Below are 17642 nucleotides of genomic sequence, written 5' to 3'. Positions count from 1 at the left end.
TTCACTTGTCCTTGTCTCTTCCAACCGGATATTATCCAACTATGAGTACAAAATGACTTGAACTTACTATTAACAAAATGATACCTCCACATGGTTGTTCTAACAAGTCATCCTACTTGTTTCGGATAAAAAATGTGAATATGGGTCTGGGTCGGTTTCGAACTCGATTCGAGTCTCGGGTGATCATGTGAAGACATTAGGCTTAGCGAACTTAGCTGTTAATTAGATACTCAAAATACAATTTTAACTATCAAATTGACGTGCTCGCGCACTCCATGCGCAAAGTTATTCTTCGACAGTACACATTTTTAGCCATTTTGGGGCGATTGCGCGGCACGAAAGCTTTAAACCTTCATAACTCTACCCAGGAACAATCCCTAGAACTGATTAAGGTTGTGATCTCCGAGTCTGAGTGTGTACTTTAAGATGATATATGATTTGTCATACCTGCGTCCACACAGGAGAATCACAAATGGGTATAGTCGCGAACGCAAAGAAACCGCAGGGAAACAGCTGGTGAAACACCTGTAGACCACCAGAACCTCAGGCTCTTATGTCCCTTCTCAACATCACTTAATGTTATCATGAGATTTTGTACTTGCTTAATATTCATGTTTAGGAGGGAAAAAAGAAAAGAAAATTACAAAAAAAGTTAAAAAGAAAAAAAAAAGAAAAAAAAAAAAAGCACAAAATGGAAAAACCAAGAAAAATATCTGTAACTGAGAAAGCAGTATTTTAAGATAATATATCCCCTGATTTTTATTCCATATCATAGCAGCACAGACTGCTGGTACTGAAAGAATATCATTCCTTTGGAAATATTACTATCTATAATGTTACTATACTCGAGTAATTATAACATTGTAATCATTTTATATTTCATTGTATTGTTTGTTAATTGTCCCCCGGTTAATTCCCTTTCTTGCCTCTCGTTGGTTAAATTCTTGTATCCTTCTGCTCTAGCTCTTGGTTTGTTGACTAGGTGCAATTGACACCTAGTGGTTTTCTTATCGGGCATGGACTGACCCGCAGAAGTCCCCCAATCTTAAGTTGTGGACTCGTGACAAAAGGATGCGTGGCCATGGGTTAAATGGTTACTAACGAGTCTACTACCCAGGAGGTAGCTACCTGGGGAGCTGGGCGACGCGGGGCAACGCTCAGTGCTCTGTTTTCCCTGCCAACTCTCTAGGGGGTATACTAAGTCCCCCAGTTATGATATGAATTCTCTCTCAAATTTTTCAAACTCTCCTACTCTCCCTACTAATGGGTCAGAGCAGGATCAACAACCTAACATCATCCCTCCAGCTCGACGTGAGAGGAAGGCTCGCACGGAGACTTCCACTCGGCACACGTGGAGCAAGGAGGACAACATACAGCTCATGACGCTGTATTACCAGAGCCAACCATCCCGCTCTGGTTACAGGAGAAGACTCCGATCACTGTGGGATGATGCCGGACTCTTCACTTGTACGGAACAAAGATTGGCAGACCAAGCAAGGTCAATCAGAAATAATAATCTCCTTTCAGACATAGAACTAATGGAGATTCGAGGTACTCTTCCACCTAGCGTAGTGGAAGAGGCTCCAACAACGACAACTCAAGCTTTACCCACAGTCTCCCAAGCAATCAGGACGTTGAGGGATGCAACTATCCCAACTGTCGCCGCCGAAGAACTCACCCCCACCACAACGGTACCTGATTTTGACAAGGAGGCAATCATTGAACGGCTAAAAAGGCTCCTAGAAGACCCTTCAGTGATAGAAACCAAGCCCCTGAGACATGTGAACAGAAAGAAGCTTATGGAGGAAACATCTCTCATCAACTCATGTATAGCAGAGATTCCAACTTCTTCAATCACTGAAACCAACACCCTATTGCTTGCAGGGGCACATTTAGTCAGCGAAAGACTTGGTGAAAAACCTGCAAATAAGAATACAGGGAAACGGAAAACTCCACTATGGAAAAGAAGAATCGAAGATAAGATTACCCAGGTTAGGAAAGACATCTCCTACCTTGAGGAGAAGAAGAAAGGTACTACCCTTAAACAAAAAATACTAGAAGGGCTCAACAGACGTCACCCTCTGTTGAAGAAAAAGGGTATACCATGCATCATTGAGGAGCTCAAGCAACGTCTTCGCGCAAAAGCAGCTAAGATAAAGAGATTTAATAAAAGATGCGAACGATACCACCAGAACAAGTTGTTTGGAAACAACCAGAGGCAGTTCTACAGAAACCTTCAAACAAACCCTGAAGAACAGGATATCTCCCACCCTGAGGCTGACAAGGATTCTTGTCTGAAGTTCTGGAAGAACATATGGGAGCAGCCGGTTGAACACAACAGTGATGCTGAATGGTTACCGGATGTCAGAACAGCACTAGCCTCAGCAGATGAACAGAGACAGTTTGTTATAACTAACACCCTGGTTGCAGATAGAGTGAAGAAAATGACTAATTGGTCCTCTCCTGGTACAGACGGACTGCATGCTTATTGGATAAAGCACTTTAAAGAACTCCACAATAGGATTGCAGATCAACTTATGAATTGCCTGTCCAATGCTGATATCCCAGAATGGATGACACTGGGTCGCACGTACCTGCTCATTAAGGATCATTCCAAGGGACCCATCCCAGGCAATTTCAGACCAATTACTTGCTTATCAGCTATGTGGAAACTGTTCACTGGTCTAATCTCAGATTCCATTTACCACCATTTAGACCAGCAAAAGCTCCTCCCCCCTGAGCGGAAAGGGTGCAAGAAGAAGAGTAGAGGATGTAAAGAACAGTTAATGATAGACAAACTCATCCTGAAGAACTGTAAACGAAGGAAGCGGAACCTGAACATGACGTTTATAGACTACAAGAAGGCGTATGATAGCGTCCCACACTCCTGGATTCTATCTTGTTTGACCATGTGTGGTATCTCTTCATCCATCATAGATCTGTTTGAAGCCTCCTTCAAACAATCGTATGTTAACCTGATGCTTGGTAAAGTTTCCCTTGGGAGAATTAAAATTAATAGAGGTCTATTCCAAGGAGACTCAGTCTCACCTATCCACTTTATCATTAGCCTTATACCCCTGTCCATTCTTTTGAATAAGCATGACATAGGATACTCTCTGGAGAGAGGAGGTCAACCGAAAGTGTCGCATAGGCTATATATGGACGACCTCAAGTTGTATGCCGAGAGTGAAGACGAAATGCACACACTGGTTAATACCACAGCAGAGTTCAGCAGTGACATAAAAATGGAATTTGGGCTAGAGAAATGTGCCGTGGTGAAGGTGAAGAAGGGAGCAAGAGCCGTTTTTGAAGGCATCTCCCTACCCACAGGTGAACAGATCCATGAGTTGGAGGACGACGGCTATAAGTATCTCGGAATACTAGAAGCTAATGATATACTACACAAAGAGATGAAAGCACTGGTTACAAAAGAGTATATCAGAAGAGTTAAAAAGGTTTTGAAATCCCAGCTTCATGGCAGGAATAGTATACAAGCGATTAACACCTGGGCTGTACCTGTGATAAGATATGGAGCTGGAATTCTCTCATGGAATGCTGGGGAGACCAAAGCCTTAGATGTCAAGACCCGGAAACTGATGAGGATACATGGAGCTCACCACCCCCAAGGAGATGTTGATCGGTTATACGTCAGCCGTCAACTGGGTGGCCGTGGGCTACATAGTATAGAGGAAGTCGTTAAGAGAGAGGAGAATGCACTCACCACTTATGTGGTGAGAAGTAGAGACCCAGAACTGATTGCTCTGAAGGACTACTTTGTCAAAGACAAGATACTCTTGGGTGAAGAGATAGAGAAAGATATTGACCGAACACAACGCGAGGAAATCCGCAAGGAGAAATGGACTGCTAAAGTGATGCACGGACAGTTCCCAAGGCAGATGATGGGTACAGCAGACCCGTTAACCTCTTGGAACTGGCTCACCCAACAAGATTTGAAGAAGGAGACAGAAGGATTGTTGATAGCAGCCCAAGACCAAGCACTTAGGACTAATTACGTGAAGCACAGGATTGACAAAACACCTGGCTCTTCTCCCCTCTGCAGACTCTGCAGAAATCATTACGAGACAATAGACCACATACTGAATGGGTGCCCAAAACTTTCACAGACAGAATATAAGTGTCGGCATGACAAAGTAGCTGCCGCATTGCACTGGAGTCTGTGCAAGGAATACGGCTTCCCACGCAGTAAAAGGTGGTACGAACACCGGGCAGAGAAGGTGCTGGAGAACGGACAAGTCAAGATATTGTGGGACTTCCATGTCCAGTCGGACCACGTTATCGAACACTGTAGACCGGATCTCCTCCTGGTAGACAAGGTAACCAACGCAGCAACCATCATTGACGTTGCAGTCCCAGGAGATACCCGGATCTTGGATAGAGAACAAGAAAAGATTCTGAAATATCAAGACCTGAAAAGAGAAATTAAGAAGAACTGGAATTTACGAAAGGTCACAATCGTCCCTGTGGTGATAGGCGCATTAGGAACTATCACCATAAACTTTCGTAAACACCTCGACGCAGTCCACTGCAATCTGAGCATCTCTAATCTCCAGAAGACAGCTCTGCTTGGATCAGCCAGGATTCTCAGGATGGTCTTAGACATATGATATTATTGAGAGTATAATACACTGTAGATACTCTATATTTAGTTTATTCCTCACTGGATACTGTAATAAACACTTTTTACCTGGTCCTCTTATTTTTCTTCCCTTGCTATGCAAGCCCTGTCTCTTGTTTATACAATTTTTAACTCGTATATTGGGTAGATTGAGTATTTATTATGGATTTTATATTGTTGTTAGCCCTGCTGATTTGTGTATTAGTAATGATTACCTATCTGATGGACTGCGGTATATACAGTTGATGGTAGTATTCTCTTATTTTTCTCCTCTTGCTCTGCAAGCCCTGATTCTTGTATAAACATATTGTTTGATATATTGTATATTCTTTTATTGATTGTGGTATTTTGTGTGCCAGATTCAGCAATGGGTTCTTGCTGAATCACTGTATATTACACTCTGTGACTAGTCCCTTTGATCCATCTCTTGCCCTGCAAGCCCTGTTTCTTGTCTATACAGCATGTAATTATCATGTATCACATTGTAGTGTGTAATAAACATTTGTAGTAGTGTAGGATTGTTTGAATTTCTTTTTGCTATGTTTTATAATATTTATTTGTATAATTTGTGAGTGTTTCTCCCGCTTTTCTTCCCTTGCGCAGCAAGCCCTGTCTCTTGTAAAAACAACCTTGAAAGTTTTGTAGATACATATAGTTTCTACACCTTTATCCTCTGGTCCCTAGGGTCAGCTGATCCCGGGCCAGAGGAAAACTACCGACTGCCAAGGTCTGACGCCTAGGCAGTCGAGACCTCTTATTGAGACCCTTTATAATAATAATAATATTTATTTGTATAATTTGTGAGTGTTTCTCCCGCTTTTCTTCCCTTGCGCAGCAAGCCCTGTCTCTTGTAAAAACAACCTTGAAAGTTTTGTAGATACATATAGTTTCTACACCTTTATCCTCTGGTCCCTAGGGTCAGCTGATCCCGGGCCAGAGGAAAACTACCGACTGCCAAGGTCTGACGCCTAGGCAGTCGAGACCTCTTATTGAGACCCTTTATAATAATAATAATAATTAATTAAACAAAGTCTTCATACATTATGTATCCTGGTTATTTCAGCCACAATAATGTAAATTACTTATTGTTACCTTGATTAATATTCATGGTTATTTCAGCCACAATAATGTAGATTACTTGTTGTTACCTTGATTAATATTCATGGTTATTTCAGCCACAATAATGTAAATTACTTGTTGTTACCTTGATTAATATTCATGGTTATTTCAGCAACAATAATGTAGATTACTTGTTGTTACCTTGATTAATATTCATGGTTATTTCAGCCACAATAATGTAAATTACTTGTTGTTACCTTGATTAATATTCATGGTTATTTCAGCAACAATAATGTAAATTACTTGTTGTTACCTTGATTAATATTCATGGTTATTTCAGCAACAATAATGTAAATTACTTGTTGTTACCTTGCCCGGTTCCCTCCAAAATCTGGGTTGCTCATAATTGGGGCAGATGATATAGTCGCGAGATCTCCCTTATTTTGATAGTGAATCACAATATATACAATAAGATAAAGTTGTCAACAATTTATTTAAGTTATCAATATTTGCATTCTATTCACATAATATACATATTTACATAATCTGATAAAAATAATTTGTCATAATAAAAATGTCAACTCAATATAACAGTCATGGGGTGCTTCATCGGCTTTTCCATTGTATCGGCTTTTCCATTGTATCCATTCTATCAATCCAACGAAAACTTCTCTTCTTTATAGCTTACACTCATATTATCTTATACACAAACCACTAGAAATACTGTCATCAGGGGTGTGATCGCCCCCCCCCCCTGCTTCCTACACCCCTGACTGTGATCTCCCCTGCCCCCCCCCCCCCCCCCCCGGCCCGCCCCCTGCTTCCTACACCCCTGACTGTGATCTCTAAGGTTTTAAAACTATAATAGTCTATTCTTGCTCAGACAGTTGATTATTTTGGCTGTAGAAAAGTTGTGAATTCACCCAAAGCACCGGCAAGTTTAGATAATTTAGCGTCATTTTCCTTCTTCATTTGCTGTGACTGATGAATTATAAGTCTCATCTCCTGCTCCAATGTCGCTAATTCTTCTTTGTAACTCTTCTCTCTTAGAACTGAGCTCTGCGCGTTCTTCTCTGCGTCTTCCTCCTGAAATAATATGTACAGTATACAGTTACTGTTACAGTTACATAAATCATGAATTAGAAAATTAATCACAAACATGCGTATACAATTATATTGATATCCAATAACCATATTATGGTGAGTAGTGAGCTACCTGTCGCTTCAGTTCCAGCTCATGTTTATCCTCCAACACTTTGATCTCCTCCTCTAACCTTGTTATCTTCTCCTTCTCCTCCTCGATACTCCTCCTCCACCTCCCCTCCTGCTCCGTGTGGCGCTCCTTCATCTCCTCTGTTGCTCTGCCAGGTTATATTATGTCATGTTAAACATTATGTCAATATTTCTGACACATAATGGCACAATCTTACTGAATAGTACTATCGTGCCCCCAGCGGCCGGCCCCACTCATGATTATGTGACCCCTGCCCCCCCCCCCCCCCCTCATGATTATGTGCCCCCTACCCTCCTGATTATGTGCCCCCTGCCCCACCCTCATGATTAGGTCCCTCTGCCCCACCCTCATGAATATGTGCCCTCTGCCCCACCCTCCTGATTATGTGCCCCCTACCCTCATGATTATCGTGCCCCCCCACCTCTGCCCCCTCATGATTATGGGTGATTATGAGCGCCCCTTCTTCACGGTATAAAAACTTACTTCTCCACAGTTTCAAAGACAGTTATCTTGTCTTCCCATTGCTGTTTTAAGTCTTTGTACTTTCTTCTAACTCGATCACTCTAAAATAAAGTACAATTACGTGAGAATGTTATTTCCTCACAGGAGATATTGTGGTCTTTTCTAAATATAACTGTAATACATTGATGTAAAGTTTATTTGAATTTTGAAATTTAAAAAATATCATTAGTATGAGCTAAAAACTAACCTCCTCTGTAACATCCTGGAATTTCAGTAACACTTCCTCCTTTTCCTCCTGACAGCTATGCAGAGCCTGCTTTATAGCTTCAACTCTTATCTCTGCGTCTTCCCTCTCCTTAACAAACTAAAGTCAGTAAAAACTTAAAATATTTCTTCGAATTCAAATGTTGGACAAGACTCAAAGTGCCGTGAAGAAAGAAAATTAAAAAATAATGAAACATTAGTAGTATAAAGTATATTTATACCTGAGAGACGCTCTCTATTATTTCTTGCAGCTTCCTCATCTCTTCTTTATCACCCTGATTACTTATTATCGTCTGCTTTAGTTTCGTTATAGTTTCCATAGCGTCTGAAGTTATTACGTTAATTAGGCTGGACGCTAGATAGAATATGGACAAATAGTGGGCACGTGAACTGGGGGAGGGGGGCAAGTGAACTACCTGTGTAAAGTAAAGCGTCTTGAACTGGGAGGGGGGGGGGGGGGGGGGGGGGGGGGGGGTGGGGGTGAATTTGACAGAGTAATTCACACTGGGGAACTTTGGCAATTATTTAAGTAAAGAAACCGTTGAGCTGGAGCTCCTTGATTCGGGAAGTGTCAGTTAGGGATTGTAACTGTTCACTGCGTTCAACTAACTCTCTCCTCAGCCCCTTTAGGTCACTCTGTAAATCTCCCCTGTCAACAGCTAGTTGTGCACCCTGAAATATAAGACACTCTTTATATGGGCATCACGTGTATAAGAGTCATGTTCTCACTAGCTATTTATTAAGTAAGGGGAATTCGACATAATTTAAGTCTTTCAGAGTTATTTATATTTTTATCTAAAGAGCACATATTTTCAAAAATATCAATCTAAATTGTTAAAATAAACTGACCTGCTCGGCAAGCTCTTTTGACCAGAGGTTTCGTTCAGCCCGGAGTCCTTCTATCACAGACTGGAGAGCGGAGTTTTCTGTTTTTAAAGAATTGTTTTCTTTTTGGAATCCGGTCAGCTGTACAACCTGTGGTATTTGGGATTAAACACCTGCTCAGTAACCTAGCAACCACTCAGTAACCTAGCAACCAGTAACTAGTACTGTTACTGTTTGTAACTGTTTGTTACTGTTTGTTACTTAATTACATTAATTTATGAAATTCATAACTGGATCTGATAAAACAACTTGAAAAAAAGAAGATAACTAACACTTTCAGTAGATTGCTGGAGTTCCCTCTCCAGCGCGGCTATCCTAACTTTACACTTCTCCTCTAGTTCACTCCTAGCCCTCCTCAGCTTATCGATACCCCCACTCTGTTCAGCTACACTACTTTTCAGTTTATCTATCAGACTAATATTCTTGTTATCCTCACTCTTCAGTCTGTTTACCTCCCTTCTCCGGGTAGATAACTCCTCAGATATAGTAGTGAAGGAGGAATGTAACTGCTCGTATCTCTTATTCTCCAAGAAGAGGGCTATTCTGAACTCCTTCTCCAACTGCCCGTGCTTTTCTTGCCAGTTCTTTGCTGAGTCTATCAAGTTCTTGTTCATGAGGGTGTGGGTGTGACGCTCCCTCTCCAGCAACTCATCAACACGCTTGTTAAACAGTTCCCCATTTAGAGGAACTAGATTCCCTTTCTCTATCACGTGATCCTGCTCCCGGGTCACTATCAACCCCTGCAGACTCGTCACCTCGTCTGGTGATCTTTCAGCTGGTGACGGAGCAGCTCGCACTCCTTGCGCTGCACCTGCGCCTCCTGTCGCACCTGTTGCAGTGAGAGCTTGTGTTGTTTTACTGTATCCCCTGAGGAACGGTTCATTTGTTCAATTGTAGCGTGTAATCGCTCTATTTCTTCCTCACGCTTCTTCAATTGCACCTCTCTATTCTGTGCTAAGCTGACAACGTCTTTGTGTTTTTCTCGATATGTTTCCAAAAGATTGGCTAATTTCATCTTTTGACCCTGCTCCTTCATCAACAAGTCTCTTATACCGTTAATGCCAGCCTCGCTGCTCTTGTTCAAGCACTCGTACTCTTGTATCGCGTGCTCATTCTTAACCATCTTGTCAGATAGCTCGGCAATATGCTTCTCACTCTTCCACCGTCTTTCCCTTTCTGTCTCCAGCTCCGTTAGCAAAAGTTTATTTGTTGATTTCAGTGACTCTGCATTAATTTGAGCAGCCGTAATCTCTATAGCTTCCTCCCCTTTCGGTGGAGTGACATCTACACTTGTCTGATTCGTATTAATCTCCTCAGATATTTTCCTCGCGTTCTTGTCTAGTTTGACGGGGAACTCCTCCTCTCTAATAGCAGTTAGTACTTGTTTTATCAGGTCCGTGTAATCTTTGTCAGGTAGTTCAGCTTCCTTGCTTTTATTTCTGCTGCCTTGCTGATATCTTGATTGGTTCGCTGTGTCCTCGTCCTCACTTTTGTTAAAGTTTTCTATTGTTCCCAATGATTCCTCAGAAGAAACCTCATGTTTGAAGTTTTTAAGAGCCTTGTTGATATGAGGCGTAATGATAGGCTGGGTGGAAACTGTACTATCTGTAGTTACTGACTCAGACGAGAAGGAATCATCTACTCGAGGAAAATCATCAATACTCTCCAACTGAGGCATGCAGTCTCCAAAAGCCTTCCTGTAGTTGGTGTTGAGACAGAGAGGGTTGGAGTGAAGAGTCAGACGTTTCAGAGTCAGGATCTTCCTGAGAGCACCAATAGTTGCAGGTACTGAGTTCAACTTGTTGCCGTGAAGATGCAGTTCTTCTAACTGGAACCTTCTCTCTGAAAAGTGTGATAAAGTTTTGACCTGCGTTATTTTGTTGTACGACAGATTCAAATGTTTCAGTTTGTAGAGAAAGTCCAGATTAGCCGCTAGCTTTATTTCGTTGCAAGAGAGGTTGAGCTTTAGAAGAGATTCGCACGCCTCCAGACCAGTAACACTGGTAATTTTATTAGATGACAAGTCAAGTTCTTCAAGATAGTAACATTCCTCCAGATTTGCTATAGTTCTTATGGTATTCCCGTGAAGGTTGAGGAACTTTAGTTTCTTTGCGTGGACTCGGAGGTAGCTGATAGAGTCCATACTTTTCACACTCTCTGCTATTGCTGAATACTGAGCCATTACCTGTCAAATGCAAGTTTTGAATTACAAAACATACCAAAATCGTACTTCCGTATTGACTTATTTAATTAAGAACAAAGTTGATAAGGAAAACAGCCATCATGACCGTATTAAAGCTTAAGTTCAATTTTTCATAAACCTTTTTTCGTCAATAATTTTTCAATGGAACTTTGTCATCCACATTGGATAAATAAGAGTGATAAGATTAGGAAAGCTTTTTAAATAACTAAGAGTCAATCAAATACATTATTACTTATTATCATAAACTTGTAGGAGCAAAATTCAAACTTAAATACATATGAAATAGAACGTTGAAAACAAAAATCTGAAAAAATCTCGCAAAATATATTTTATTAGTAAGGGGTCGTTTACATATTACATAATCATTTTTTGGAACATTTTAACCCCCCCCCCCCCCCCCCTCCGTAATAAGTTTTACACATAGCTATTGTGTCAAAATTACACTAGCGTAATCATTCGGAACCCCCCCCCCCCTCAGCTGATTACGTAATATGTGAACGGCCCCTAATACGATCTCAAAGGTATTTGCTCACTCATCATGCATGTGTTCCCTTTAGTATGTCAGAGCTGAACAAAATTTGTCGAAAAGAACTCATCAAAGAAACTCTAAGTATTCTACTGTAATATTTCTGATAAGCCACTAAAACGGTAAGAGCTCCATCCCTGCTGGAGTTACCATAGTTATCACGGTTACCATGGTTACCACTAAAACGGTAAGAGAGATGCGAGCATGATGGTCCCCATGAACAAAGTAAAGAGAATGGGAAGAGTAAGAAAAGTCCAAACAGGCCACAGCGCTATAGTAGAGACAACCATTCCGGCACAGCCAAACAGAGTTGCTATGGGGATTAAAGCTGGGTGGGTGTGAGCAGTCCAGTCCTTTTTACCTCTCATATATGAGAGATAAATTACCAAATAGGCGCCAACTGTCAAGTTAACCGCAATCATACCACTCCCAACCTTTAACATATCACCTTTAACTCGGGCATCGTTATAAAATACGTTAGCAAAGTCTGTGTAGTTGAAAACAAGCATGGCAGCCACCATCCAGAAGATAGTGTGAGCATTAAAGTTGGATTTGTTTTGCGAAATGACAGCGTCTATTGCGGTTCTATCTTCTTCAGTTAGATTGTTGATGTCTGGCTCATCTGATGTTGGTCCTTCGGGGAGAAGTCGTCTTCTTACTGCTTCTGGGGCCATCCTGCGAAAATAGAGTCATTGGACTTTCGAAAGTTATTTGTATTTGAAAATTCAAATAAACATTACAATAATACAATTACACAAGACCAAAATATCTACCTTATTGTCACCAAAATACAGCCAACTTCTGAACTTCAGCCAAAGTTGGTTACATCTAGGTTACAGTTAGATAATATTGAAGCGGTGATTTAAATGACAGAGTGTTTAGAATCTCTGTGCATGTTAATTGTTATCATAATCAAGAAGCAGTAAACACAGCTATAGAGTGTACCTCGAACAATTATAAAATTACAAAAGTGTATCTATTGACTCATAATCATTAACAGCGAATTAGAAATGCTGCTGAAGCCCAAAGCCTTGTCCCTTACTGTATGCATTATAAGCGGCAAGAGCTGGTCTGATTCGAATACCGTGGGAAAAATGCGCGCGCCACTAATTGTGAGCGCTGACACACTACCAACAAAATTAACTGGCGCGCCTTCCGTTTTATTTCTTGTAACAGTGGCTGTCGCAATGTGCCAAATAAATCTAGAAGAATCTTAATTTCATTTAATCGAGTGCAATGATACATAAATTGAAAGAATAAAACAAATGCACTAACTTATGATTAAGAGAAGTTGAATGGTTTGATCGAACATTTGCAGAAGGAATTAAAGTTTTTAGAAGAATAAATTACTAAATCAATTTCTAATTTCAACTTCCATTGGCTAACTGCCAACTTTCCTGCCAAGCTAATCAATAGGTTACATTTTGTAAAAAATTAACTCAAAAATAAAAATCACCAACAAGAGATCAGGAGGGCCCTAATTTAACACATATTACACCCTTATAACCACCACTTTTTCGCCAATATACCACCAGGAGTTTTTGCTTTGTTTATGGCTTCTAATTTCCTACTATTTTCTGCGTCAATAATTTCCTGTCTCCTCATTCTGAAAGCGGTTATCGGGTCTTCTAGTTCTGTGTAACATTTGATAACCTCTCGCAGATCTGTCGGCCTGTCCTGAGCAATAACAACTAACATGTCTGCCAGATCTATTAAGTCCATATCATCCTCACCCATCCACTTGTTCAAAATAATGGCGTTTTCTGGCTGGCAAGAAACAGCCTCCCTGTTAGTATCCACTAGAATAACCTTCGAAAGATCACGGTTCAGATTAGAAAGGTCCTTCAAATACACTCCCTTTTTGTATTTGGTGGAATCTCTAAATAGTTTGTAAAGAACACACATTTTAGGGTCAATAGCCTCAATAACTTCCACACAGTTCATCCCCACTTCCTGAGTATAGATAACAATCTCATAGTGTTTACACAGGGACTCTAGAAATATATCCAGACCTTGTCGCTTCTTTCTCCTCCAGCCAGCTGTCCTGGTATAGGAGGAATGAACGAGTAGGTCGCTCAGTTCTATAAGGAGAGTGTAGGGAGCCTGGTAAGGAGGAGGTAACAAATCAGGAAGGAGCAGTTCCTGGGCACGTGGCTCCATCATGTACGCTAAATAGTCCGATATTTTAGACTTGGCTCGAGCTGGGAACTGCTCCAGCAGACCCATATCCACAAACTCGTCCTCTAACCCGTCCCAGTTGTAACCCAGCAGCACAACACCAAGTCCCCCAGTAACCGCCACCCCACCCCCAACCTTTACACTTAACCTAGTCCAGCTAGTTCCCTTCTTTTTCTGTGTCTTCATGTAGTATTGACGCGCATTTTGCAGTGCGTTGGAGCGGGTGGTGTCTGATAGTTGATAGGGAACTAGCTTACGCAGTGCTAATCTCGATACTAGTGCCATCACCTGTAATTGTAGTTTTATTGTGAAATCTCATTTAAGGAAAATGTCGTCGATTATATTGATGGTTTTACTAGAATTTAAGTCATTTCGAACTTTATGATTTGATAAATTACGAATTACTTTTGTTCACTTTTACACATTTGCTTACATCACTCACAGTCAGCCGCTCTGACATGGTTAACCGCCTTCCTTGTGTTGTTGGTTAATCATATGAGCGGGATATAAATACCTCATTTCAGTTCATAAATTACGAAATAAGTTTGATTGGAGTCACTCTAGATGCAGGAAAAATCAATAAATTCCAAAAACATGAAAACAGCAATTCTTATCACCAATATGTTTGTGTTGTATGTTCGGAAATATTTATAAAACGATTAATTGGTAAAAATTCATTAACATGAAAATGAAAATGAATTGATTGACGTTTTAAATAAAACATCTAATTTTTGTAAAAATGTTCGTCATTATAATTCGGGACCCTTGCTCATGCTGGAAATATAAGTGATAAAATCGAAGTGAGTAAGTAAGTCAAAATAATAATTTAATCTAATGAAAGTTAGAGAGAAACTAAAAGTTACATTAGAAAACCCAAACAAACACCCTCAACTCAAGAATACCGTCACGTATCTGGATATGTATCCAGGCAATGCGGGGGGGGGGGGGGGGGGGGGGATCAGGTACCATGGCAATGGTAAGGTAAATTAACATATCTCCAATAAACTCTGTCCATCCTTATATTAAATAAGACTCAGACCCCAACAGATGTTAGGGTCCAAGCGTTTACTGGGCTAAGTGATTCTGCAAAGGACGGGGGGGGGGGGGATCAGGTGTAAAGGATTGAGCGACTCAGTAACCTAGCAACCACTCAGTAACCTAGCAATCACTCAGTAACCTAGCAACCACTAAAAGGATTGAGCGACTAGTAAATCTGGAAGTTGAAGTGGAGCTGAGCCAATCAAATCTCAGAATGTCATGTGTAGAAACAGATATTATCAGTATCCAGATCTACTACTATAACTAATAGCAATCTTATTCCTTTAAATTATAAAGCCAGTTGCACAAATCCTTGCAGAATCCTGTAGTTACTATCGCTATACATTAATTTACATACTTAAATGTACATCAAATAACTAAACATGAAATTATTATTCTCTAATTAGGGACTAATTAGGGACTAATTAGGGACTAACATGCTCGCTTAACATTATAATATCGTTATACAAATAGTAGCAACTATACAGTAAATATAACTGTCTACAATCTAGGGACAGAAAAATTTTGAGGACAAATAAGAGTAATAATAGGGCTGTCAGGTGACCAAGTACTATACAGGCTAGTATACTGTATAGTCTAGTAACTATACAGGCGAGTATAGTCTACTAACTATACAGGCTAGTATACTGTATAGTCTAGTAACTATACAGGCTAGTATAGTCTACTAACTATACAGGCTAGTATACTGTATAGTCTAGTAACTATACACTATACAGGCGAGTATAGTCTACTAACTATACAGGCTAGTATACTGTATAGTCTAGTAACTATACAGGCTAGTATAGTCTACTAACTATACAGGCTAGTTCCAATAAACACTGCACAGTTAGCCAGCCTAGTACAGTATTGGATCTATATAAATAGATATAAATATATATTTTTATTAAATTTTTACAAAATAATTCTAACTCTTCACAGCACGGGAGAAGTTTTCTGAATTTTCTTTGTTTTCTTCTGATTGTGACATTTTGAGGGTGACAGCGGGTTTCTCCTCCTCTCCCGGAATCAACATTAGCTCTTCACCTGACTGATAAGATACATATTATACACTGATAACAAAGTATAAATTATGGACATGGGGAGATCAAAATATTGTTTTGACTGACTGGCGATCCAGAATTACACATAAAGTGAATACTTATTTTAGGTGATTTTGATTAATTTCCATTGAATTGTTACTAACCAGATCTTTGCCACCCAGTTTCTCAATAGCTTCCAGCAAGTTCTCGTCCACATGAGGTTCCATCTCTAATACTGGCTCCCATCCTGCACGGATATAATCAGGATTAGGTATAATATCATATCTACTGATAATCTAAGTCTATCATCTACAAATCCCCCTCCACGAATATCTTCTATGCTGTAGTAGTAGTACACAGTAGTAGTAAAGTTACAGTAGTAGTAAAGTAACAGTAGTAGTAAAGTCTACAGTAGTAATAAAGTAACAGTATAAATAGTTAAGTCTCCATTTACATACCGACTGGAGGAGAAGAAGGAGGAGAGATGAGGAACTGTTTGGTTAGAGGAGGAACATCAAGTTGTTGCTGGTCACAAGAACCCAAATAGGTGTGTTTTAAACATAGTCTAGTGTCTGCGTCCAGTGTCACACCATTCAGTTCTCTTTTGCACACAACCGCACTCGCCTGTTAAGTGTATTATTAGTGCTTTTTAAGTAAGCATTTTTAAACAGCGCGATCTTGTAAGATGCAGCAAGGAAAGAAATTAGAAATACCATAAATAATAATAAATAAATCATATTTTCATAACACGCTACAATAGTAAAATACACCCCTAAAATACACATATAATATTCAGGCCAGTAAAGCATGACCTAGTATAGATAAAACAACATTATGAATCTAATTCTAACTGCTCAGGTAGGCTTATCGTATGTACAGATAACAAAACAAGTACGTAATGTGAAGCCAGTTATTGATTGAGCGACAACAGAGCCACAATACCTATTTAAGCGTCAACCATTGTCACACTTTAATGAGCTCACTGTGGATGGCGCACGACACAATTTAATGTTCAAAGTTCTATTTAAACTTAACTTACCAAAGAAAGTTTCGATAAACGAAAAATCATCAGAAGGAAAAAAAAGAGATTTTTGAAGAGAAACTTTCTGCCGTTTTCTTGACCGAAATTTCGCGGTTTTGGCTGAATTTTTGGTTACCAATCAGTAAGGTCGGTGGGAGTGACCCAAGTCGCCATCAAGGTATTGGGACCAGCATATCCAGAGAAAATTATGACGGAATACTGGTAGGACATTTTCAGATAAACCAGCTTTCCGCGACCCAAATATCACTGTATTGAGTGAATTTTTCTTCAGTGACCATTAAAATTAAATGTACTATAAAAATAACTAACCACGTCGGAGAAAGTGATCCTAGCCCTGGCTAAGCTGGCTACATAGTAAAATAACTAACCACGTCAGAGAAAGTGATCCTAGCCCTGGCTAAACTGGCTACATAGTAAATTTGAACGTCGTTATCATACACGCTGAACAAGTCTTCAAACAGCTCCCTGTCTTTAGGGTCCCCAGGTTCTAAGATCCAGCGGGGGAGTTTAGTGGCGAGGAGGAGGTTGCTGGGGAGTTGCTCGTCTCTGGGCCCACTCAGACCCAGAGCTTTGAAGATGGAGGTGATGGTGTAACCTATCGTAAACATTGCTGCTACTGTAAGTAAGGGGTGTAAGTGTAACCTATTGTAAACATTGCTGCTACTGTAAGTAAGGGATGTAAGTGTAACCTATTGTAAACATTGCTGCTACTGTAAGTAAGGGGTGTAAGTGTAACCTATTGTAAACATTGCTGCTACTGTAAGTAAGGGGTGTAAGTGTAACCTATTGTAAACATTGCTGCTACTGTAAGTAAGGGGTGTAAGTGTAACCTATTGCAAACATTACTGCTACTGTAAGTAAGGGGTGTAAGTGTAACCTATTGTAAACATTGCTGCTACTGTAAGTAAGGGGTGTAAGTGTAACCTATTGTAAACATTGCTGCTACTGTAAGTAAGGGGTGTAAGTGTAACCTATCGTAAACATTGCTGCTACTGTAAGTAAGGGGTGTAAGTGTAGATATTCAGTTTTTGATTGTAAACAAGTATATGTTTATATACTATATTATATATATATA

General features: G+C 40.1%; 6 protein-coding genes across 6 annotated transcripts in view; 2 read left to right on the top strand and 4 right to left on the bottom strand.

Annotated features, from left to right (window-relative positions):
* Nucleotides 1-17642, top strand: part of LOC134815553 (cytoplasmic FMR1-interacting protein 2-like) — a 123754-nt gene that overhangs the window by 16096 nt on the left and 90016 nt on the right. The window lies entirely within an intron of this gene.
* LOC134815556 (uncharacterized) lies at nucleotides 1218-4625 on the top strand. The gene has a single exon (XM_063824097.1). The coding sequence runs from the start codon at nucleotides 1218-1220 to the stop codon at nucleotides 4623-4625; it is 3408 nt and encodes a 1135-aa protein (XP_063680167.1).
* LOC134815076 (leucine-rich repeat and coiled-coil domain-containing protein 1-like) lies at nucleotides 6171-10721 on the bottom strand. The gene is given in 10 exon segments (XM_063823549.1): nucleotides 6171-6464; nucleotides 6526-6781; nucleotides 6912-7056; nucleotides 7413-7492; nucleotides 7639-7746; nucleotides 7877-7980; nucleotides 8195-8327; nucleotides 8505-8630; nucleotides 8813-9300; nucleotides 9303-10721. Coding segments are annotated over 9 exon segments (2760 nt in total). The 5' UTR covers nucleotides 10684-10721; the 3' UTR covers nucleotides 6171-6464; nucleotides 6526-6586.
* On the bottom strand, nucleotides 11449-11943 carry LOC134815555 (transmembrane protein 128-like). The gene has a single exon (XM_063824096.1). It carries the CDS (start codon nucleotides 11941-11943, stop codon nucleotides 11449-11451), a length of 495 nt encoding a protein of 164 aa, XP_063680166.1.
* Nucleotides 12541-13737, bottom strand: LOC134815003 (mitochondrial import inner membrane translocase subunit TIM50-C-like). Its single transcript, XM_063823434.1, has one exon. The coding sequence runs from the start codon at nucleotides 13730-13732 to the stop codon at nucleotides 12770-12772; it is 963 nt and encodes a 320-aa protein (XP_063679504.1). The 5' UTR covers nucleotides 13733-13737; the 3' UTR covers nucleotides 12541-12769.
* Nucleotides 14065-17175, bottom strand: LOC134815554 (calcipressin-1-like). Its single transcript, XM_063824095.1, has 4 exons — nucleotides 16936-17175; nucleotides 15984-16149; nucleotides 15690-15772; nucleotides 14065-15533 (listed from the first exon to the last, which is right to left on the bottom strand). The coding sequence occupies exons 1-4, from the start codon at nucleotides 17173-17175 to the stop codon at nucleotides 15411-15413; spliced, it is 612 nt and encodes a 203-aa protein (XP_063680165.1). The 3' UTR covers nucleotides 14065-15410.

The sequence above is a fragment of the Bolinopsis microptera genome, chromosome 5 (genome assembly GCF_026151205.1).
Source record: "Bolinopsis microptera isolate Bmic1 chromosome 5, MBARI_Bmic_1.0, whole genome shotgun sequence".
NCBI lineage: Eukaryota > Metazoa > Ctenophora > Tentaculata > Lobata > Bolinopsidae > Bolinopsis > Bolinopsis microptera.
The sequence above is the reverse complement of the archived record's forward strand: the minus strand, read 5'-3'. Positions and strand labels throughout refer to the sequence as shown.

Excerpts from the sequence above, each read along its gene's own strand:
- LOC134815556 (XM_063824097.1), top strand. The coding sequence starts at position 1,218 with ATGAATTCTCTCTCAAATTTTTCAAACTCTCCTACTCTCCCTACTAAT.
- LOC134815555 (XM_063824096.1), bottom strand. The coding sequence starts at position 11,943 with ATGGCCCCAGAAGCAGTAAGAAGACGACTTCTCCCCGAAGGACCAACA.
- LOC134815003 (XM_063823434.1), bottom strand. The coding sequence starts at position 13,732 with ATGGCACTAGTATCGAGATTAGCACTGCGTAAGCTAGTTCCCTATCAA.
- LOC134815554 (XM_063824095.1), bottom strand. The coding sequence starts at position 17,175 with ATGTTTACGATAGGTTACACCATCACCTCCATCTTCAAAGCTCTGGGT. Across the intron at positions 16,150-16,935 it reads GGATCACTTTCTCTGACGTG|GCGAGTGCGGTTGTGTGCAA; the intron begins GTTAGTTATTTT and ends TACACTTAACAG. Across the intron at positions 15,534-15,689 it reads AACTGGGTGGCAAAGATCTG|TCAGGTGAAGAGCTAATGTT; the intron begins GTTAGTAACAAT and ends GTATCTTATCAG.